Genomic DNA, 23,965 nt, shown 5'->3' with positions numbered 1-23,965 from the left:
CCCCCTCTCCAAAAAATCCATACGCGCATGTGAATTATTGAAATATAATTGAACCAAGTGTTAGTCCCGAAATGAACAATTATGTGAAATTTACAAAGAGCCAAATTAAATCTAAAAGGCGTATGTAGTAGTCATTTTTGGTGTATTTAAGGAAATTCATTATTAATATTAATTATGCAAAATATATGTAAACAGGGAAGGGATTGCGGGCGAATTCTGATATTTTGAAAGTGAATTCCGGTGTTTATATGTTTTTAAAAGTAAATTCCGGTGATCATCGGTGTTTTTAAGTTATTTATTATTAATATTAATGCAAAATATATGTACAGAGGTAGGCCTTGGGGTCAAATTTTGATATTTGCAAAGTGAATTCCGGTGATTTAGTATCCGCTCAAAATCTAAACAAAACAACTCGACGCAGCCAAATGTTGACAACTGCTTTGCTTCTTTCAGCTGACGGCAAAATTCGTAATTTTCAGTTACCTGCACTAGTAACACGTTAAACTTACATATCATATTAATTTTTTTTTTCTCAAAATATTTTTTTACTGTTGATTTTTTATTAATGAAATTTCCAAAAACTCTACTGCAAACTGATAAACAGAAATTGACCTTTTGAACTCTAGCAAATTCAAATTTGAAACACAGAATTTCACACGAAACGAAATTTATCTATTTTTCAGTTATTTTCAATATTAAGTCATTGTAGTTATCTAATGTTGGCCTACCATGCCCAAAAATATTCACATTTGGTTAAATGTGCCGGAAGGACATGGTGCCGAAAACACTGCAACATTAAGTATATAAAATTATATTTCGTTTCGAGTAAAATTTATAGGAAGATAGGCACAAAGGGTTAAATCTAATTAATAAGGACAACTTCAAGTTTGGCCAAAGGTCACGAGATGTAAACAGGGTTAACGCTAATCTCAACCCTAACCCTTACCCTGGACCTAGCCATAATACTTAATCTAACCCTAACCAACAATCACACGCTCTACTTATTACATCTCAGCGACATCGACGAGAATTGAGTTGACCTTAAGAATAAGATCTAGCCATGGCAAATCTAGTTTCATTTTGTTAGCACAGTTTTATTTATTTGGTCACAGACCACTAAAGATTTCCCCATTCACAATGTTAATTCTCGATCGTATCTTAGACAGATGGAGCAAAATAGTATAATGTATAAAAAATAGTGTGTTCTTGAATGTGTCCAATTTAACAGCGAATTTAAATTCAGAGTGTCTATAGTTAGGCAATTAAATAGAAATCTGAAGACTCATACCCTCTATTGTTTGGAGTACAGTAAGCCACCAGTTACAGTTACATAAACAACTGTTTTTAGTTGTGTATATTACAAGTTAATAAAATTTAGTTCTCTTTTAGTAATACTATTTATAACAGCGTAAGCATTTTTCATAAATCCCGGTTTTCTCATATTCTAGTAGTAAATTTATTTTATATTTTCTATCTATCAGGAAAATGGGTACAGAAAATCTGCAGACGCCTGCAAGAATCGCATAAAGAATATGAAGCATTCTTATAAAAAAAATAAAGGACCACAACAATAAAAGTGGGAGTGGCAAGAAAACTAGCAAGTTTTTTGACGCTATGGATAAAATATTAGGAACCAGACCCGCTACCCGTCCAACACATATTCTGGAGACAAGTATTAATTCAGGTAAGCGAACATGTTATTGTTATTATATTGTCAGGAGCAAGACTAAATCGATGCGATAGTTGGCAGGCAATATAAGCCTACAAACATGGGATCAAACTCACATATACACGCAAAACAAATTAAATCAAATTTTTTTGCATAATAGCCATTGGAGAATTAGTGTTTTAAAATCAAAACTTATGGAAATTATATAATGGTATTTTTTTTTTTTTTATTTAAACACAAGATTTGGATGATTTTGATGATGATGATAATGATGAGGAACCAACAAGAGTCAATTTGGAAAATGAAGAAAATGAGCCTACAGAAACCGTCCTCCGTAAACAGCCAGAAAAAAAAGGTTCAGTTGCTATTTATTCTAAATGGTTATCAATATTTGAAAAGAGTACAACACTGGAGCTGCTTTCTGTCTAAGAACGTGGTAAACCGGTCACTAATTCCTTCTGTGATTCAATATAAATTTTAAAAAATGCTAGAATAACATCCCACTGAAAACTAGCTGTACGTATAGATGAGTGTTGTGCAGGACAAATGGTATGTTTACTGGTTATAAAGTACACGGAACATTTGATTTTGTATCCCAATCAAATTAGAAAATGAAATGAAATGGGGTTTAACGTCCTACTCTTCTGCACCTAACCTGGGCTAATTGAAGACGGGCATACGCCATACAGTGTGCTATGAGGGAAACTTTGCCCGGGCAGCGGCGCTACGGCCTACTCTTATATCGAATTCCAACTGCCAAGGGATCTTTTAAGTGCACGCCAATGTGTACAGTGGACCTCGGTTTTTCGTCCCATCCGAATGACTAGGCAGCTGTCCTTGTCAGGCCCTCCGTTCTGCATCACTGACAAAGGGAAACCACGCCGGAAATTCGAGATGAACTTTCTCGGCCAATGCAGGGATCGAACACCTGACCTCCAGGCTAGCGAGCCAGCGTCTTACCCACTTAGCCACGTGATCCCCCCAATCAAATTAGAAATTATAGGTGTTCAAAAAAGTCATACCTGTGACAACGCCCTTAATTACTTTATATAGCTATTATTTACCTAAAGAATTTTGTTTATGATTTTAATACATAATAAGATCGGATTCAAAATAGTGTAGCCATGAATAGGTAAAACAAAACAGAAGAGTGACTTAATAAGGTGTATACCTATATGGAAATAAAATGCAGGACTTGAAATGTTCTCTGACAGGTCTGACAGGTAGTAAGTAGGTGGACTAAATTTACTAATGTTCAGGAAATTGACTCCAGACCACAATAGGCCTACTCATTATGATGTCACATTTATTTCATTATTCCTTTACAATATGGTTATTTTTGGTACATGCCTGACCTCCAGGGACAGAACCACGCCCAATTATTGTATAAGAACTTTAACACACCATCCACACAAGTTTTCATCTATAGCATTTTGAAGTATCTACACAGAAGTACATGTGTAACGGCACCATGGTAAATATTGTGGTTGTTTTTGGATAATTAAGAGTGACAGGTTAGTTACTGAAGGGATATTTCGAGGCCCGAATTGTCAATCATTGTTCATTTATTTAAACATTAAAGAGTTATTTTATTTACTTACAGGACCAGAAAAGAAAAAAAGAAACAGAGAGGATATAATTCAACGTGTTCTGAATGAGACAACAACCAGCTTTATAAATTATCAAAGAGAACAAGAAAGATCATATTTTGAATTCGAAGAAAAAAGAATGAGAATGGAGGCAGATTCATAGAGACTTAGAAAAGATCAGAGACGGGAGGATCGACTTAGAGCTGAGGAACAACGACGCGAGGATAGGGAAAGAGATAGGCAACATGAATTAAGATTATGGAGTTTGTTTGCCAATCAGGGATTTCAGCAGCATCAATTTTCTCAACAACAAAATGGACATGTTCCGCAGCCACAATTTTTACAAGGAGCTAATGGACACACATATACAAATTTATAAAACCATATTATTTTCAAGACCTATCATTTTGTGCCAAAAGTTCTGCTATGTAGAGCATTTATTTTCATTGATAACAGTTAATTTTTGTTTGTAGAAATACATAGTTTTATTTATCATTCCATTGTGCCAAGGCTAGAGTTTTAATAAATTAATTTCCATGTTTTAATTATTAATATCCATATCATTTAACTTAATGTATCATGAAGCTGAATCATATTATTTTCAAGATATACCATTTTGTGCCAAAATATCTGACATGTAGCGCAATTATTGTCATTGATAACAGTTTATTTTTGTTTCTACAAATACATGAATTTTATTTGTCATTCCATTTTACCATGGCTCAAGTTTTAATAAATTTATTTCCATGTTTTAATTATTAATATCCATATCATTATCAAATGTGTCATGAAGCTGATATATGTACTTGGTTGTGAAAGTTAACTGTAGTTGTAACACGTTTTATGTGATTTCAGTTTTTATGAATTTAAATTACCAGTATGAGATTAATTGTTTCAATGGCATTTAGCAATTGAACTGGGAATACACAGGACAATCCTTGTTTATATCTAAAGCAAAGTTTTGACTTGGCTTCTTATCGTTATCAAATAATGCGAAACGGTATGAGGTGGGTGTTTTCTTCTTTGTAAGTCAATTGATAAGCCCCTAATAAGAACAAAACAGTCTGTTATGTTTTCAAAAATGGTAAATTCTCTTTTATTTAATACATTAATTGAAAGACATAAATTAAAAATTGATCAATAACTTTATAGTGTAGGCTTGTACAGTGGACTCGGAATATTCCGAATTATTAGACCAATCTGGGGACCCCCGTTAAACGATTTCTGTTGAATTAACATTAGATAATCCGGCCTTCAATCAGTGGGTGTTAACCGACAAGCAATCAATTATCGGTGAGCTTAAAGTATGTGTCAGTCTTTGTTAATAAAACCTTGATAATTTTATAATTTCTTGTAAGAGAGTGCTTGGTATTTCATTTGATTTTTTCACGTCAAATACAGCAACATTAAATATAAATTGCTGAGATGAAGAATCACTATCATTATAATATTTTGTTCATAACGACGCACAAGTGTTTTGTACGCACCCAAAGTAAAAACATAATAATTTTATATAATAAAGTTTCAAATGTACAGAAAGGTTTATCATATTTTTAAGTTCTGGGTATTCGAAGGTGCATTAAAATAATACTTTGGTATTCGAGGTACAATAATACTTGCGGTTTTGAGACAATTAAGTATTCCGTCATGGTGTATAATCCGGCATTGTATCGGTCTTGTACAATGTTGAAAGTGAAAGAGTCCACTGTATATTTTTAATTACATACACTTCTTCAATGATGGACAACAAAGATGACAATTGGACCTCTTATTATATAATCCAACTCTGGCTTAATGAGATGCATGGATCAAAAATCAAGATGCCAAAAGGTGTCAATTTAAATTCTGTATCCAAATACCTTTAAATTAGTATGTGACTTAGAAATATGCTTGGAATATTTAAATTTGAATGTACCATAATATTACTTTTAAGAAAGAAGATATTGAAAATTTTGGAAACAAATTGAACTCCATAGCAACCATTTGGCCAGAGCTGATCACATATATAGTTATAATAGACCCACTATGTTATAAGATTATCAGTTATTTTTCTGTTGTATGATTTTTATTATGAAAATAAACCAATTTAGTTTGACCATTTTTTTAGTTTTCTGCAAACACACAAAATGAAACAATAAAAGTAAACAAAAGATGGCATATACACATAGAAATTCTTTGTAGTGAGTGTATGTAACAGTATGGCCAATTATTACTTTCTTAATTATTTGTTTTGTAAGGTTAAATTATTCCTGGAAGTATTCAGCCAGGATATTTCTAATGTTAGTGCAGTCTGCATTGATTGCCTCTTCGTTTCTTTGATTTGGCTGAGGCATTTAGTTTTCTCCCTTTGCTACATCCTCTAGCCATTCAACCCTAAATGGGTCTTTTGCTTGTTCGCATATGTTATGAAGTATGCAACAGGTCATAATAATATTGGGGACCTTGTCAACATTCATATCCAATCGCTTTAATAAGCAGCGCCAGCGACCTTTTAGGCGACCAAAGGAATTTTCTACCGTCATGCGTGAACTACTTAGCTTATAATTAAATGTCTTTTGTTTTTGGGTCAGGTGACCATTGTCTGTGTATGGTTCCATTAGAAAGTTGGATAATGGATAAGCCGGATCACCTAACAAGACGATAGGCAGGCGCACATTATTGACATCAATCATCTTGCCGGCAAATAATGTCCCAGACAGCCCTTTTGCATATATTTTGGAGTTTGCATAGACTCGTGCATCATGAACACTTCCTGGCCACCCGATATTTAGGTCTGTGAATTCATAACGATCATTCACAACTGCTTGAACAATGATGGAATACCACCCTTTTCTGTTATGGAAGTCAGCATGGTTCATGCTCGGTCCTAATATAGGAATATGACTGCCATCTATTGCTCCACCTGCATTTGGAAATCCCCATTTCGACCGATACCCATTTACAACTCTATTCAGTTCTTCACCTGATGGAAATTTAATGAATTTGTCCTTGATCGAAATCAGGGACTCACAAAATATGTGTATAATTGAAGACACGGTTGACCGGCCAACCCCAAATAATGCAGCCACAGTTCTGTACTCAGCATTGGTCCCTAAAACCCATAAACTTATGCCAACCTAAAAAAAAAGGGTTACCATACTTTAAATGGGAGGGGTAGAAGATTGTTCTCAATATTTCCAATCATTTTAGTTCAGTGATAAAATCTATTATTCAGTCTAGTATTAAATTGACAAAACTAGATTTGTTTTTTACTAAGGCCATCGATCTACATGTACAAACAAATATCTACTTCCAATCCAAATCAGTAGGCGGCCAACATAGAAAATAATAGTATGTGTTGCATGTTCTTATATTCTCCAAGCAGAAGTGAATATCTCAACCAATACAGCGATCATAAAATGCAAAATAGCCTACCTGTCGCTCAACAGATATTGGTTCCCTCATACTTGTTACTTGTTTCTCAAGAAATGGTCTCAAAATTCTGCACAGATATTCAAATGTACATTTTGACATTCTGAAGTTTTCCAAATACTGTATATCATCATAAAAGCTGAAAATAAAATGTAAAGGAATAAGATTAGGTAAATAATTAAACTTAAAGTAGTCAATATCATCCAAAATCTGCGACATTGAAAACACAAAGTATTTGTCAATTTCAATCAACATTGATCTTGTGATCTTAACGGGGAAAAGATGGGTTTCTGATATCCAATATTTGAGACAAAACAAACATTTAACCATTGGTACATGAATTGTGTAATGCATTTCATTGTCATTTGTAACAAGGGACTAGAAGAACGAGGCTAGACATATTCCCACAAGTCATATTCTTATCTGGAGAGCATGCACAATAAATACTATCAGTGTAGACTGGAATAACCAGTTGCTAGACATTGCCATTCGATTTAGACATCTAGAGTATTTCGACGAATATAACTAATTAGAAATTATGTGTTGCGACCCATTTGTGTCAATTTCTAGATCCCAAATATTAACAATTTAGCTCTTTTAAGCATGCAACTATTATTATTCGAAATTAAAAATTGTCTATATGGCACATATAATAGCACAGGCCTATTTGTGTGAAGATTGTTTTGTTTTGTTTTTTTGGGGGGGGGGGACGTTATATTTTCTATAAATATTTAATTGATGACCCCTTGGTTAATATTTGTTTTATACACCTTGTCCGTGTACATATTTGACTATATTATAATGATTATAAATTTTAAAACAATATATATGAATATATCAAACCAAACCTGTATGCGTGATTCCACCAATTGCCACTGTGATACCGTGACCATATTCTCCTGTTGGTTGGCATGAATATCACAGAAGTGACACTCATTAGCATCAGAAAGAAGTACCTTTGTTGACTCTGTCGTTGTCTAAACTGTTTAATTCTATGTCTCAAAGCATTAGTATTCATTTCTAGGAAATGTGTATAAACTATCCGAGAGTAAGAGAAACAAATTTCGCGGATTTTTTTTTCACAGGATGTTTACATATTCTACCAGGAAATGGTATGTACGCATGCATAGTTAACTCTAACCTCCGACCGAAGAGGTCAGAATAGTTAAACAGGTTTGACTTATAGTACGTGTGAACGCAACACGACGCTGTCTTAAAAACCCCGGCGATTTTGAACTGGTTTAAAAATAAGCGTCTGAACGGGGTATTAGTCACGTACATGCGTGAACCGAATCCACGCCAATTGACTCTATGATAGACGTTACTCACTGAGCCACCGCGACTCCCTTGATATTATAATACTTGATATAATATCAAGGTTAATTTACGTCCGCTTCCATTGAGATGATACGGTAATCGAGTAGTTTCCTAGTAAGATTGGGCGTCTAAACTTTTCATATATCATGTCATACTGTTACTGGAAATAACCACCTGATAAATACATTTGTGACAATGTATCTTTAATATCCTTGTGGTTGAAGCGGATATTTAGTTGAGAGATTAATTCTCCAAATATTGCTTGGGGTTGCGTGACTGAATGGTTAACGCCAGCGCGTTAGATCATAAGGTCTGTCATTGAGTCAAATGGCATGGTTTCGATTCCCCGCTTGTACGTGACAAGACGTAGTGTCCAACATTCATCGACCCCCCACGCCTCTCGCTGACAGGGATCCCGGACAAGTGGGATGTGACCCTGGGCGTTCTAGTTGAGTTTTTTTTAACACCGTCGACATATGATATTTCTCTAATCCATCAATTAATTAGCCTGCACGTGTACAGGTCTTTAGCACGACGGTGGCCAGTAATAAGCAGGGATCGAACCCACACCACTTGATTCAATTAAAGCGGACGTTAACCTAATTAGTCCCCCTATTGACTCATCCTGGGTTGGCAGTGGTGTAGGCCTTCAGACCTGGCAAGAAAAAAGGTGTAGTCATTCGGATGGTACAGAAAACTGAGGTCCCGTGCAGAACCCTTGACATAAAAGTAGGCCGTAGCGTCGTTGACTGGTTAAATTTCCCCTCATAGCGCCTTGTGTGTGGCGTATGTCCGTCTTTGTTAACCCAATCGGGGCAGAAGAGTAGGGCGGGTATTATAGACTTGATGATACTTGATATATTTGATACTTTAAAAAATGGGAGCCGCCGTGGCTCAGTTATTCGTTGACTAGGGGCAAGTGGTCCAATCCCGTTGTTGATTTCGAAAGTTCTCTGTGATTTTCCGGTGAACACTTTGACGTACATTTGACAGTTGGAATTCGATATAAGAGGAGGGCGTAGCGGCGTATGTCCGTCTTCATTAGCCCAGTTGGAGCAAACTCGTAACAGGTTAAATCTCATTTTACTCCCTTTTATTTCATGTATGCAAACTGGTACATAGAAGAGGTTGATTTATGACATCATGAATCACATCGATATTAACTGAACAAAAACAAGCATATTTGCATTTCATTAAAACAGCGATTGATTATGTTTACTTTTATATTTACTTTTATATTTACGGTCACTTTTATCACGGTCTTCAAGTCAATGAAACACGCCACACCGCCTGGTTAGGTTAGGGCGCCGCGGTGGAAATGTTTCAGAGACAATAAAACAGAGGTCGGATTCAATTTAAAGATAAATTTATTTTCCTCAACAACCCAGTATTTTAACTAAACAGGCCCGGGATTTCCCCACCAACCCAATATTTTAACTAAACAAGCCCGGGGTTCCCCGCCAACCCAGTATATTTATTAAATAATCACAGGGTATCCCCCACCATCCAGCACTTTAACTAAACAATCCGGTGTTTCCCCCACAAACCCAGCAATAAAAGCACTATCAATAATCGGTATTTGGAACTTGTGGTATATTCTACTGATATCTTTCTGCTACTCTTGGCCTTAAATCTCTCCACCAACTCAGCATCTTGATTAAATAAGAACGGGTTTTCCCCACCAATCTAGTATTTGAATATAATAAGCAATCAACCCAGAAAGAGCTAAATCTCTATTCTGTGGCACCCAGTAATGGACACAAATAGGTCGCAACACATAATAATGTATTATGAATATATATAACCTGATTTACATTCAATCGTTTCTATTATACTGTAATTTATAATCAGTTATGTTTGGCAAAATACGCGAAGGGTCTGAATTTAAAAGGTGATAATCTTCTACGTGGGATATATTTAGTCTCCTTCATCGAGTCCCTTAATGCAAATGGTACCCGAAGCATTCTACACGCGATTCAAGTGCCAATGTTAATATTTTCATTTTGACTGAAACATCAATCGTTTCTGTTTGCATTGTCGAAGACTGGATGATATTGAGTTAGTTAGCGACTTGACTCCTTCAATAAGCACGGGGGTTTCGTCATCCATAATTTCATCTAGATAAGCACTGTCAATGATCAGTATTCAGGACTTGTTGCCCTACACCTCGCCTTATATCTGTACGTGGTTAATTTGTTGTGAAGAGCTTGATTAATGGCCACGTTCTTGTCCTTTGACATTGCTACACAGTAATCTGAAATGATTAACATACATTATAAAATGGCCATTGTTTCAGTCTAGTTGGCTAATATGTATTAGGTATGGGCTGGGTAACCCCACACTGTAAAAAATATCCATTTTTAATGTGAGCGAATTCAGTAGTTTAGCACCTTTTTTTGTCAATTGATGACTTTTTTGGAGAAATTGTGTTAATAGTATGAATTATTTCTTCAAATTACGTGTTTTATCTATTTCAGTGGAATATTCAATATTAAACAGGAAATTTCCGTGACATTTAGGGAACAATGTTTTATTCCCTTCTATAATGGACTTAATTCTGTTATTTTACGGAATAAATGGTGGAATGACCAGGAGGTTTCGTGAATATTAGGGATATAATGTTTTATTCCCTTCTGTAATTCTGTTATCGGTACCGATAAGTAATCGTATACATATATAATCATTCCTAATAATTATCATGTTAAAGTACTCATTTCAATATATTAAAATATATGGTTCGTTCAATGAAATTTTTATCACCTTCATGCTCAGGAAACAAAATTTACCAAATGGAATTTATGTTAATTGAAGGAATTTCTGTAAATTAAAGGATAAATAAATACGGATAAAATTTTCATGGTAATTTTTGTTTCCGTAATTTTTTTACGTTTTTACATGGATATGTTTGTTACAGTGCAGGGTCTAAACCAACTGTCAAGCGCCTTTTTTAGCACGACACGGATAAATCTCGATTTTCTGTTAACCATTTGAGCTAGAGGCGTGTCCTTTTCAGACATCCCGGCTAGCACCATTAACAAGAGCTAGATTATGACCTTGTCAGACATCCCGGCTAGCACCATTAACAAGAGCTAGATTATGACCTTGTCAGACACCCCGCCCATAGCACCATTGACAAGAGCTAGATCTTGTCCTTGTCAGACACCCCGCCCATAGCACCATTGACAAGAGCTAGATCTTGTCCTTGTCAGACACACCGCCCAGCACCATTGACAAGAAGAAACCGGAATGGAAAATTCCGAGAAATATTCTCGACCTACACCGCGATCGAACGTGGTGTTAATATGCCGGCACCATAGTAACCATGCCACACTGTGAAAACAAGACTTTACCTCTAATGGCTTGAACTACGGTTGCATCCAATGACATCAGACCAGGTTTAGGATCTTTTGATACTGAACCAAAACATAGCTCTTCTTTTGTAAACATGACGCTCAGAAGGTGACGAGTCACGGATTGTCCACTCTTTGTTTTCTCGAATAATTTCTTGACGTGGACGAGATCTGATGGATATATGAACACACCATACCCATGACAGAGTTCAATCATCTGAAACAAAATAATATAGCTATGTATACAAATAGATGTGGGGGCGGTGGGCGGGGAGAGAGAGAGAGAGAGATAGGGGGGGGGTGTCAAACCTAGGTCATTTCGTGACTAACATATGATTCAGTACTACTTCAATAATTCGCTCGCGATCCTACCCCTTGTCACGTACAGGCGGGGATTCAAAACCACTCGACAACCAAATCAAAGTATGACGTCACATCTTTATAAGTGAATGGGTTCGGGGTTCTAACCCAACCGTAACCTCCAACTGTGTTGTACAGTCCTGGGATTGTTATGATACAGACTTCACTCCAAATGAAACAACAAAACTAACAATGAATCTGAAATAGGCCAGGGGGGGAGGGGACTTTACTCAAACTGAAACAACAAAATAACAATGAAATGAATGAATTATAAATAGACTGGGGGGTGTTGCTCGTAGCTCGTAGGGGTCTTTAGCAGTGGGAGGAAACCAGAGGACTCGGCAAAAACCCACGAGGTTGGACAGGCGACCATACTCCTTGTATTTGAAACCACGCCAGTTGACTCAATGACAGGTCTTATGATACAACGCGCACATGCTAACCATTCAGTCATCCACCCCCCACCCTTGAATTATAAATAGGCCTGCTTACTTTATATTTCTCTGATGTTCTTTTATTAAATCTACCGGCTCAGGGCAATACGGTGTCTGTAAAACATATAATAACGACTCGTTCATCAGAATTTACATGTTTTAACGATAGTTTCATATTTTCTGAATAATGGTTTATATTTCCTACACAATAATACTTAGAAATTGTATTATATTTCGCTTGAAAATAAAAGCTACATAATGGAAGTGGGGAGGTCTACTTGGTCGAGGCATATTACTTTCCTTGTTTTGAGGTGCCTCTACCTTTCCCAGCAAACATTCAAAATTTAAACATTTTAGTTTTGAAAACTGACTTAGAGGATTATAGGATTGTAAGGACTGTCTCCAAATGAAACGTTGTTTAACGTCCTACTGTTCTGCTACGATTGGTCTTATGAAGACGGGCATACGCCATACAGTGTAGTATGAGGGGATTTTTGCCTGACAGTCGCTCTACAGCCTACTCTTGTATCGAATTCCACATGTCAAGGGATCTTTTATGTACACACCAATGTGTACACGGGACCGCGGCGTTTCGTCAAAATCCGACCGGCCATACGTTGTTCTGTTGTCCTGCACTACTGACAAGGAGGAACCACGCCGGAAAGACGCGATGAACTTTCTCGGCCAACACAGGGATCGAACATGGGACCCCAGATTAGCGAGCCAACGTCTTACTAAGGCACCATTGCTCCCTAAATGGTCAACAAGATTTACATCAGTGGAGCAAACCATCAGTATTGCTTTCATTCGAGACAAATCTAGCTTTAGCCAGACCATGGCTTAACAAGCTATCGGACTTGTTTCTTCATGATCGTAATAACACTACAGAATCAATGATTTTACAACTTTATTGCTAAGCTGTAATGGCTTGAAATGTTCCTCGTCCTCAATAATAATAGCTGCTAGGAATATCTGAATGAGCTTTGATCCATTTCGCTCTACACCCTAATTTATACCCCCTAATTTCTGTACGTCTTAGATAGCCTTGACGTTAATTTCCATCCCAAATATGGAATAAATCTCTTTATTTCACAGGACTAAAGGAGGAGACATTATATTATTTAGCCTACCAACCATAGGTCAATTAACAGACAGAACTTGATGGATATCTTGACAATGGTTATGATTTTACCAAAATATCACTGTTTTTTTTTTATGTATAACTATCTATTCACGTTCATTAAGTACGTGTGATTTGACTCTATAGACAGAGTAAAGTAACAATTTTTCATAGAACCAAAATTGTCTTAAGGACCAAAGTGTTACACATGTTCAAGGGCGTTTTTTTAAAATTTGAGTGAAAAATCTGAATTTTGATAAAACACTGTAGGTATATATAAATGTACATACCTGTGTAGGTATTGACAGGTATATCAACATATCGACTATCTTCCAATTTATTGTTGGCTTTATCCAGCTTCGCTTCTAATTCTCTTATCTGCTTCTGAAGAATCCCACAGTGTTCACAGAAAACTGTTTTGGATGTATTTTCTTTTGAATCTGGGGAATAGTTAAAGATACATTAGTTAAGAGTTTAATAAAGAGTTGGCCATTCTTGCTATAATAATTCAAAATTAGATGATGAAAAAAGAAATATTGAAATCGGGACTTAGCCTCGCTTTCCCAATTTTACATTAAATTTTTAAATGGCGAACCGTTCTAATCTAGTTAAAATCTCGAGTATCCGATGCCATCGAGAGTCGATTATGGTCTTGTTTTGTTAATAAATGTGTAATTAATAATTTAGATAACATTTTAGACCTAAAGAAAAACCTGCAATAGACAGATTTAGCTCTTGCATTATCTATGTTTAATATGATTATTACAATGACATCATTATTAATGTGACGTCATAATGTATGTTTAGTTTAACAAATGTAGTTTAAACAATGCAAGCATTTATTCTACATTATTGCTATCTCAAAGCTGTCCAATATTTAATCAAAAAACATACATGGTTCAAATAATGTGTTAGACATTACGTTTATAGAATACAAACATTTCACTCCAATCCGATTAAAATACAGATCTATATTTCGTTTCGTTTTTGATACTTTCGACGGCCTCTACTATTCGAAGATCTGACGGTAGTGGGAGGTCGCTTTAGGGGTTATATGAGTGTCTTTTCACCCTTTACGTCAGACATTGATTAATCAATCAGCGTTGACGTTTCTATAGTGTTCCATTCACAACACGCCAAGAAGTCGCTGTAACAGGCCGGTTCATTGGCTAATTCCTCACATCAAGCAGACCACCTGTTATATAACAACTCTTCCAGATCGTAGTGTTGTGAAGACAAGTAGAACGAAATTTTGAACTATAAAAAACGAAACGAATAGGACCGTGTTTTAATCAGATTTAAAAGTATGTGTCTGGGTCCTTTTACATCAAAGTCGTACAAGGAAGCAATCCCATCTTAATTTTTATAACCCCTGCCCTTAATGTGTCATATTATTTGGGTTTAGACTTGTATTTTTGCGACGACCCATCAAGCAAATACATTTATTTGTGACTTTTCAATACTAAGAACCATTTTCTAAACTTGTCAAGGAAATGAAATGAGTTAGTTCGCCACCGTGGTTAACCAAATAAAATGTTCTGCTCTGACAGGGCTAATGAAAACGGGTTTACGTCATGCAATGTGCTATGAAGGCAATTTTACCCAAACAGCGGCGCTACGGTCTACTCTTATATCGAATTCCAACTGCCATGGAATCTATTACATCCTCCAATGACAAGAGAACATTTCTCGGCCAACGCCTGGATCGAACCCGGACCTGCTTGTTAATGCTTCAGCGACTTAAATCACCGAGCCCCCGTGGCCCCGATTTATAAATGACCTGTACAAAATACAAATGAAATGAAATGGGGTTTAACGTCCTACTGTCCCGCTCCGAACTGGGCTAATGAAGACGGGCATTCGCCATACAGTGTGCTATGAGGGAAATATTGCCCGGACAGCGGGGTTACGGCCTACTCTTATATCGAATACCAATTGTCATGGGATCTTGTACGTGCACGCCAATGTGTACACGGGACCTCAGTTTTCCGTACCATCCGAACGACTAGACGGCTGTCCTTGTCAGACCCTCATTCCTGCACCACTGACAACGGGAAACCACATCAGAACATCCTGATGAACTTTCTCGGCCACTGCAGGGATCGAACTCGCGACCTCCAGCGGCTTACCCACTCAGCCACCGCAGCTCCTAAAATGTTTGTCTAAAGGTAGAAACAATACACTGATGGAAAGGTTTAACATCGTTAGTTTCCTATAACATAGAATATACATTAAATATACATGTACCTAATGGAAGACCTAACTCTGCCTGTACATTGATATCCATGAAGTTTACAATGTTCTTCCAGGTCAAAATATTGCTCAAAGCAAATTTGACATAATGTACATTGATATAAAGTAATTGCAATAGATTCGCTTTCTTTAACATTTTGTCCTATGATAGGAGATTCTTCATATTCCATATGTATTTTACAATGTTCTTCTAAATCAGGGTATAAATCAAATTTTCTTTCACACAAGTTACACTGAAAATAATTCAAGTTATCAATTTCCTCTTCTTTAACATGTTTCTTGTGAAGTTTTACAACATCAATTTTTTCTTCTTGAACATGTCTTTTGCGGAGTTTTACCGCATTATCAATATCGTCTTTTTTAACATGTCTTTTGCGGAGTTTTACAGCATTATCAATATCGTCTTTTTTAACATGTCTTTTGCGGAGTTTTACAGCATTATCAATATCGTCTTTTTTAACATGTCTTTTGCGGAGTTTTACAGCATTATCAATATCTTTTGCGGTGTTTTACAACATTAGCAATTTGCCCCGTTTTAACATGTCTTTTGCGGAGTTTTACAACATTAGCAATTTGCCCCGTTTTAACATGTCTTTTGCGGTGTTTTACGATACTGTCAATTTTTTCTCCTTCAACATGGATCTTCTTGTTCACGTGTAGTTCATAGTGAAGATCTAGATCACTGTACTCTTTAAAAATCTCATCACAAAAAACACAATGATGGAATGTTTTAACATTATTAGTTTCCTGAAATATACGAAGGTTATAATATCATTAGTTTCCTGAAATATGTAAGTTATAACATCATTAGTTTCCTGTAATATATAAAAGCTATAACATCATTAGTTTCCTGTAATATATAAAAGTTATAACATCATTAGTTTCCTGTGATAAGTTATATTATTAGTTTCCTGTAATATATAAAAGTTATAACATCATTAGTTTCCTGTGATAAGTTATATTATTAGTTTCCTGTAATATATAAAAGTTATAACATCATTAGTTTCCTGTGATAAGTTATATTATTAGTTTCCTGTAATATATAAAAGTTATAACATCATTAGTTTCCTGTGATAAGTTATATTATTAGTTTCCTGTAATATATAAAAGTTATAACAATGTTATGTATTGAGAGAAAGTGGTTTTAACATCCACTCAAAACAAACTAGGTCATTTCTTGAGCAGTAGGAGCGAACTGGCTGAATGGTTCATTGAGTCATGATGTGGTTTTGAATCCCTGCTTGTACGTGAAAAGGAGTAAAGTCCCCTGTGGGTCATTCCATGTCAAGTGCTAAACCCTATTTCTCTCTCTTCAGGGATCACGTGGCTAAGTGGGTAAGACACTGGCTCGCTAGCCTGGAGGTCGGGTGTTCGATCCCTGCATTGGCCGAGAAAGTTCATCCATATTTTCCAGCGTGGTTTCCCCTTGTCAGTGATGCAGGACGGAGGGCCTGACAAGGACAGCTGTATATTCATTCGGATGGGACTAAAAACCGAGGTCCCGTGTACACATTGGCATGCACATAAAAGATCCCTTGGCAGTTGGAATTCGATATAAGAGTAGGCTGTAGTGCAAAATTTCCCCTCATAGTACACTGTAGGGCGTATGCCCGTCTTCATTAGCCCAGTTTAGGAGCAGAACAGTAGGACGTTAAACCCCATTTCATTTCATTTCTCTCTCTTCGATTCTTCTACAACCTTTGTCAGTAGGATGCACTATTCCTGTACAATAATGGAAACAAGACTTTAGAGAGAGAGGGAAACTGGGTTTAATGCCCACTCGACAAAAACATATGGTTTAATTTTATTTCAATAATTCGATTCCCTGTAGGGGTCTTTAGCAGTGGGAGGAAACTTGAGGACCCGTAGAAAACCCACGAGGTTGGACAGGCGACCCTACTCCTTGTCACGTACAACTTGCCTTTCGAAACCACGCCAGTTGACTCAATGACAGGCATTATGATACAGCGCCCACGTGCTTACCAGGGGCGTAAAAAAAATTTTGAATCCACTAGATGGGCTAGTAGTCTACTGTCAGACACTAGCCCGGCATTAATTTCCACTGGTCCGTAGTTCGACAAGGTACAAGCTTTGATCTTCAATATTTGGGCGCCTGTTTTGTTTTGTTACCTGCCAACCTATGGTTTTGAATAAAGATCGTAGACTTCATTGCCTAACAATTAAGGATGTAAACGGCTACTCAGTTTTTTGTAATATATCACGGGAAATTGACGTCTATAAATTCCCACTTGAAGTTTTGTTGTATACGGAATACGGTGCGTTATGTTATTGTAAGTACTCACTGCAAAGCATGAGACAGTCTCGACTGATTGACAAGTTAATTGTTTTACAGTATTTACTGGTACCATTGAGCATGCCATGTGCAACGAACACGTGTAGTAAATTCTTTGGAAATACCGGACATGTTAAATAATCAAAATTATTTTGTATTTGAAAATCCAATGGCATGCTTTCAAATATTTATGTCAAAACCAATCTTATAAAATATTATGTAGGCTTTTTTTTAAAAAAAATCAACCTGATTTCAACTGGTGAATACGTGACTTGTCAAAGAGTGCAAGGTGGAGAAAAATGTCAAGAATGAATGAATCGACGAGGTACTAAAAATGTCCATACTGCCCTAAGTTTTATACAGAAAATCTATTGTTATAATAGAGTTTTGTGTGGAATTGGAGAAATAAATGTAGGATGTTTTTACAGTTTATTTATCTATATCTCTAGATTAATTTACAAACCAGTAAAAGGGCACTAGCCCAGGACTAGTACGGTTAAATAGATCACTAGCCTGTAAGTTAATTTTGGTAGGCCCGGGCGTCGGGGTATAGATTGTTACAAGCCTGCTTCAACTGGGCTTATGAAGACGGGCATAAGCCATACAATCTTCTATAAGGGAAGGATTGTCTGAAAAAATACTGATGAAATAAAATGGGGTTTAACGTCCTACTTTTCTGCTTCGACTGGGCTAACGATGATGGGCATATGTCATACAGTGTGCCATGAGGGCAATTTTGCCCGGACAGCAGCGCAAAAGCCTACTCTTATATCAAATTCCAACTGCCAAGGGATCTTTTATGTGTGCACCAATGTGTACACAGGACCTCAGTCTTTTGTCCCCATCCTGCACCACTCACAAGGCGAAACCACGTCGGAAACAGCTGATGAAATTTCTCAGCCAAAAAAAAAAATATACAACAAAAAAAAAACATGAACTGCTTTTCTTTTTTTGTAGATAAGCTTACATGTAGATATCAAACATACCAGTTGATCTCATGAAGCAGGACTGGGTTGATCCGGTGATCCCGGAAGGGGTTCATCTCGTGATCCAGGAAAGGGTTCATCTATTGATCCCGGAAGGGGTTCATCTCGTGATCCAGGAAAGCGTTCATCTCGTGATCCAGGAAGAGGTTGATCTTGTGATCCAGGAAGGGGTTCATTTGTTGAATCAGGAAGGGGTTCATTTGGTGAATCAAGTAGGGACTTATCTGCAATGCTATCACGCCATTTACGCCAATGTTGTTGTAAATTTTTAATCCATTTCCTCCTTTTTCTTCTAGGCATTGTGATAGTCTTTCCTGATCCAACTTGTTCAGTTTGTTTTATCTAAAATAGAGAAAAAAATATTTCTAAATGTTTGAAATGAAATCAAGATTAATGTCCTACTGGAATCAAACTGACAAGTGTCCCATTCTGCACCAGTGACTAGGGGGAACCCTGTGGAAAATCCATGTTAACTGTCTTGGCCAGTGCAAATCGACTGACCTGTCCAATATCTGCTACTGCACCACACAACAACTGTACATATCAGATCAAGTGAATGGATCCAGGAGGTCGGCCGTAAAAGTCCAGAGAAATGAAAGTAAATGGAGTTTTTACGTCCTACTGTTCTGCTGGGTTAATGAAGACGGGCATACGCCATACAGTGTGCTATGAGGGAAATTTTGCCCGGGCAGCAGCACTATCGCCTACTTCCAACTGCCAAGGGATCTTTTACGTGCATTCCAATGTATACACAAGACCTCAGTTTTTCGTCCCATCCACATGACTAGACAGCTGTCCTTGTCAGGCCCTCCATCCTGCATCACTGACAAGGGGGAACCACGCTGGAAAATCTGGATGAACTTTCTCGGCCAATGCAGGGATCGAACACCCGACCTCCAGGCCAATGAGCCAGAGTCTTACCCACTTAGCCACGTGATCCCTGAAAGTCCAGAGAGAGAGAGGAGAGAGAGAGACACAGAGAGAAATGGGGTTTAACATCCACTCGACACAAACTAGGTCATTTCGGGACTAACATATGGTTTAATTTTATTTCATTAATTCGCTTGCGGTCTTTAGCAGTGGGAGAAAACCAGAGGACCCGGAGAAAACCCACGAGGTTGGACAGGCGACCCTACTCCTTGTCACGTACAACCAGGGATTCGAAACCACGCCAGTTGACTCAATGACAGACTTAATGATACAGCGCGCACGTGCTAACCACTAAGCCATCCAACCCCCCTGAAAGTGAGAGAGAGAGAGAGAGAGAAATGGGGTTTAACCTCAACTCGACTCAAACTAGGTCATTTCGGGACTAACACATGGTTCAATTTTATTTCAATAATTCACTTGCGCGTAGGGGTCTTTAGCAGTGGGAGGAAACCGGAGGACCCGGAGAAACCCCACAAGGTAGGCCAGGCGACCCTACCCCTTGTCATGTACAACCGGGGAATCGAAATCCCACCAGTTGACTCAATGACAGACTGTATGATACAGCGCAGCGCGCACGTGCTAACCATTCGGCCATCCAACCCCCCATTTTTTGAAAGTGAATTCCGGTGTTTATATGTTTTTAAAAGTGAATTCCGGTGATCATCGGTGTTTTTTAATTATTTATTATTAATATTAATGCAAAATATATGTAAAGAGGTAGGCCTTGGGGTCAAATTTTGATATTTGCAAAGTGAATTCCGGTGATTTAGTATCCGCTCAAAATCTAAACAAAACAAATCGACGCAGCCAAATGTTGACAACTTGTTTGCTTCTTTCAGCTGACAGCAAAATTCACAATTTTCAGTTACCTGCACTGCTAACACGTTAAACTTACATATCATATCCATTTTTTTTTTCTCAAAATATTTTTTTACTGTTGATTTTTTAACGAGATTTCCAAAAACTCTACTGCAAACCGATAACTGGATCTTGACCGATCTGTAGAATATCTGTCAGTGTTTATACCCACAAATCTAACCCTAACCCTTCAGAATAGTTTTAGCCACAATCCACCGTTGTTACAGCTTCAATTTGTATGTTTGACATGTAATTTATAAACCTAACCCTAACCCTCGAGAAGATGTTCTCCAGATGACACAATGATCTAGTATTATTCCCTTGGCGAACTCTAGCAAATTCAAATTTGAAACACAGAATTTCACACGAAACGAAATTTATCTATTTTTCAGTTATTTTCAATATTAAGTCATTGTAGTTATCTAATGTTGGCCTACCATGCCCAAAAATATTCACATTTGGTTAAATGTGCCGGAAGGACATAGTGCTGAAAACACTGCAACATTAATTATATAAAATTATATTTCGTTTCGAGTAAAATTTATAGGAAGATAGGCACAAAGGGTTAAATCTAATTGATAAGGCCAACTTCAAGTTTTGCCACAGGTCACGAGATATAAACAGGGTTAACGCTATAATCTCAACCTTAACCCGAACCCTGGACATAGCCCTAATACTTAGTCTAACCCTAACCTACAATCTCGTCAACAATCACGCGCTCTACTTATTACATCCCAGCGACATCGACGAGAATTGAGTTGACCTTAAGAATAAGATCTAGCCGTGGCAAATCTAGTTTCATTTTGTTAGCACAGTTTTATTTATTTGGTCACAGACCACTAAAGATTTCCCCATTCACAATGTTAATTCTCGTATCTTAGAGAGATGGAGCAACATGTGGAAACCCCTTGATTTACTTCATTCTCAGCCAAGTTATCATTGTTTGTAGTTTTGACAAGATGTATGCACAGTGTTAACCAGGGCACTGATAGTGATATAGCCTAATCAGGATTTTTAAATTAAATTTTTAAATGGGGAACCGTTTTAATCTAGTTAAAATCTCGAGTATCCAATGCCATCGAGAGTCGATTAATGGTCTTGTTTTGTTAATAAATGTCTATTCAATAGTTTATATAATATATAACATTTCACTCCTATGACATCATTATTAATGTGACGTAATAATGTATGTTTAGTTTAACAAAATGTTCTGTTTAAACAATGCGAACATTTATTCTACATTATTGCTATCTCAAAGCTGTCGAAAATTTAATCAAAAAACATACATGGTTCGAATGTGTTAGACATTACGTTTATAGAATACAAACATCTCACTCCAATCCGATTAAAATACAGATCTATATTTCGTTTCGTTTTTGATACTTTCGACGGCCTCTACTATTCGAAGATCTGACTGTAGTGCGAGGTCGTTTCAAGGGTCATACGAGCGTCTTTTCACCCTATGACGTCAGACATTGATTAATCAAGCAGCGTTGCGGTTTCTAGTGGTTTACCACAGTTCCATGCACGGAACGCTGTAACAGGCCGGTTCATTGGCTAATTCCACAAATGAAGCAGAGCGCCTGTTATATAACAACTCTTCCAGATCATAGTGTTATGAAGACAAGTAAAACGAAATTTTGAACTATAAAAAACGAAACGAATAGGACCGTGTTATAATCAGATTTAAAAGTACGTGTCTGGGTCGTTTTACAAGAAAGTCATCCATGGAAGCAATCCCATCTTAATGTTTATAAGCCATGCCCTTAATGTATCATATTATTTGGGTTTGGACTTGTGTTTTTGCGACGACCCATCAAATATTGACGTATACATTTATTCATGAACTTTTCAATTCTAAGAATCAAGGAAATGAAATGAGTTTGTTCGCCACCGCGGTTAACCAAATAAAAATGTTCTGCTCTGACAGAGCTAATGAAAACGGGCATACGTCATGCAATGTGGTATGAAGCAATTTTGCCCGGACAGCGGCGCTACGGTCTACTTTAATATCTAATTACAACTGCCATGGGATCTTTTACGTCCTGCAATGACAAGGGAAAACCACACCGGAAAATCTCGACGAACGTTCTCGTCCAACACCGGGAGCGAGTCTTCTTTGTCACACTATCCGTGCTACACCACTTATAAATCCTATATGGACATTTCTCACCCAACACCGGGAGCGAGTCTTCTTTGTCACACTATCCATGCTACACCACTTATAAATCCTATATGGACATTTCTCGGTCAACACCGGGATCGAACCCGGACCTGCTGGTTAATGAGTCAGCGACTTAATCACCGAGCCCCCGGTTTATAAATGACCTGTACAAAATATAAATGAAATGAAATGAAATGGGGTTTAACGTCCTACTGTTCTGCTCTGAACTGGGCTAATGAAGACTGGCATGCGCCATACAGTGTGTTATGAGGGAAATTTTGCCCGGACAGCGGCAATACGGTCTACTCTTATATCGAATTCCAACTGTCAAGGGATCTTTTACGTGAACGCCAATGTGTACACGGGACCTCGGTTTTTCGTCCAATCCGAACGACTAGACTGCTGTCCTGCATCACTGACAAGGGGAAACCACGCCGGAAAATCTGGATGAACTTTCTCGGCCAATGCAGGGATCGAACACCCGACCTCCAGGCTAGCGAGCCAGCGTTTTTTTTTTGTAAATATGTTTATTCAATAAATATATAATCATACATTTTAATCATGGAACAGCACAAAATATTCTTAATCAATTAAAAGCATTATTTTTTTTTTTTATTTTTTATTTTTATTTTTTTAAAAAAACAAGAAAAATGAAAAGAAAAGAAATACATTCCTGAATCAAAATACAAAACCATTGACACATTAACACATTGATGAAATAATACATCAATAAATCAATGGATCCATACATTAATTCATAAATATATTTAAAGATGTTTTGGCTATTTTGATATTCAGTAATGGTAATCTAAGTCAATACGAATAGTATAATTTATAGTTTAAAATTAAATATTAATTACTTCATCGTTTTCTAATCATTTATATTAATTGGATTCAGTCGGATTTAAAACGGGTTTGTCATTAAATTGTCGCGACAACAAAATGGCTGCAGGCGTACTTCATAGCGAGTAACATAGATCGATGGAATTTCTATATTGTATATATCTTTGTAAATACTGAGCAAAATTGAACCAACTTATAAATGATATTACAATTAGATATTTGTCTTCCACCAGCGAGCCACGGTGGCTGAGTGGGTAAGACGTTGGCTCACTGACCTGGTGGTCCCGTGTTCTATCTCTGCGTTGACAGAGAAAGTACCCCAATGTAGTTCCTCCTTGTCAGTGGTGCAGGACTGCAGACCTGACAAGGGACAACGTATACTGGCTCG

At 37.1% G+C, this 23,965-nt stretch overlaps 1 protein-coding gene and 2 long non-coding RNA genes across 5 annotated transcripts in view; 1 reads left to right on the top strand and 2 right to left on the bottom strand.

The window, feature by feature from the left end:
• Window positions 1-7,344, bottom strand: part of LOC126814700 (uncharacterized) — a 99,799-nt gene extending 92,455 nt beyond the window's left edge. Inside the window, exons 1-2 of one of the 2 annotated variants that reach the window (XM_050540045.2) lie at window positions 6,673-7,344; window positions 5,365-6,374 (exon numbers count right to left, since the gene is read on the bottom strand). In XM_050540045.2, coding sequence (XP_050396002.2) covers window positions 5,592-6,374; window positions 6,673-7,023 — 1,134 coding nt within the window. In that variant the 5' untranslated portion in view covers window positions 7,024-7,344 and the 3' untranslated portion in view covers window positions 5,365-5,591. Of the gene's footprint in view, window positions 1-5,364; window positions 6,375-6,672 lie in introns of those variants that run through there. The other variant, XM_056099620.1, reaches the window with a different exon arrangement.
• LOC130012205 (uncharacterized) lies at window positions 1,184-5,277 on the top strand. Of its 2 annotated transcripts, XR_008787579.1 has the most exons (4): window positions 1,184-1,308; window positions 1,482-1,684; window positions 1,911-2,024; window positions 3,273-5,277. It is a non-coding gene; the product is annotated as an uncharacterized LOC130012205 (long non-coding RNA). The 2 variants fall into 2 exon arrangements; XR_008787578.1 differs by lacking the exon at window positions 1,184-1,308 and having other exon boundaries at window positions 1,326-1,684.
• Window positions 7,345-9,062: 1,718 nt separating the features above from the next.
• Window positions 9,063-20,895, bottom strand: LOC130012199 (uncharacterized). Its single transcript, XR_008787572.1, has 7 exons — window positions 20,608-20,895; window positions 18,783-19,124; window positions 15,498-16,250; window positions 13,541-13,690; window positions 12,189-12,244; window positions 11,337-11,553; window positions 9,063-10,240 (listed from the first exon to the last, which is right to left on the bottom strand). It is a non-coding gene; the product is annotated as an uncharacterized LOC130012199 (long non-coding RNA).
• Between the last annotated feature and the right edge of the window lie 3,070 nt (window positions 20,896-23,965).

Source organism: Patella vulgata, chromosome 3, assembly GCF_932274485.2.
Source record: "Patella vulgata chromosome 3, xgPatVulg1.2, whole genome shotgun sequence".
Taxonomy (NCBI): domain Eukaryota; kingdom Metazoa; phylum Mollusca; class Gastropoda; family Patellidae; genus Patella; species Patella vulgata.
The sequence above is the reverse complement of the archived record's forward strand: the minus strand, read 5'-3'. Positions and strand labels throughout refer to the sequence as shown.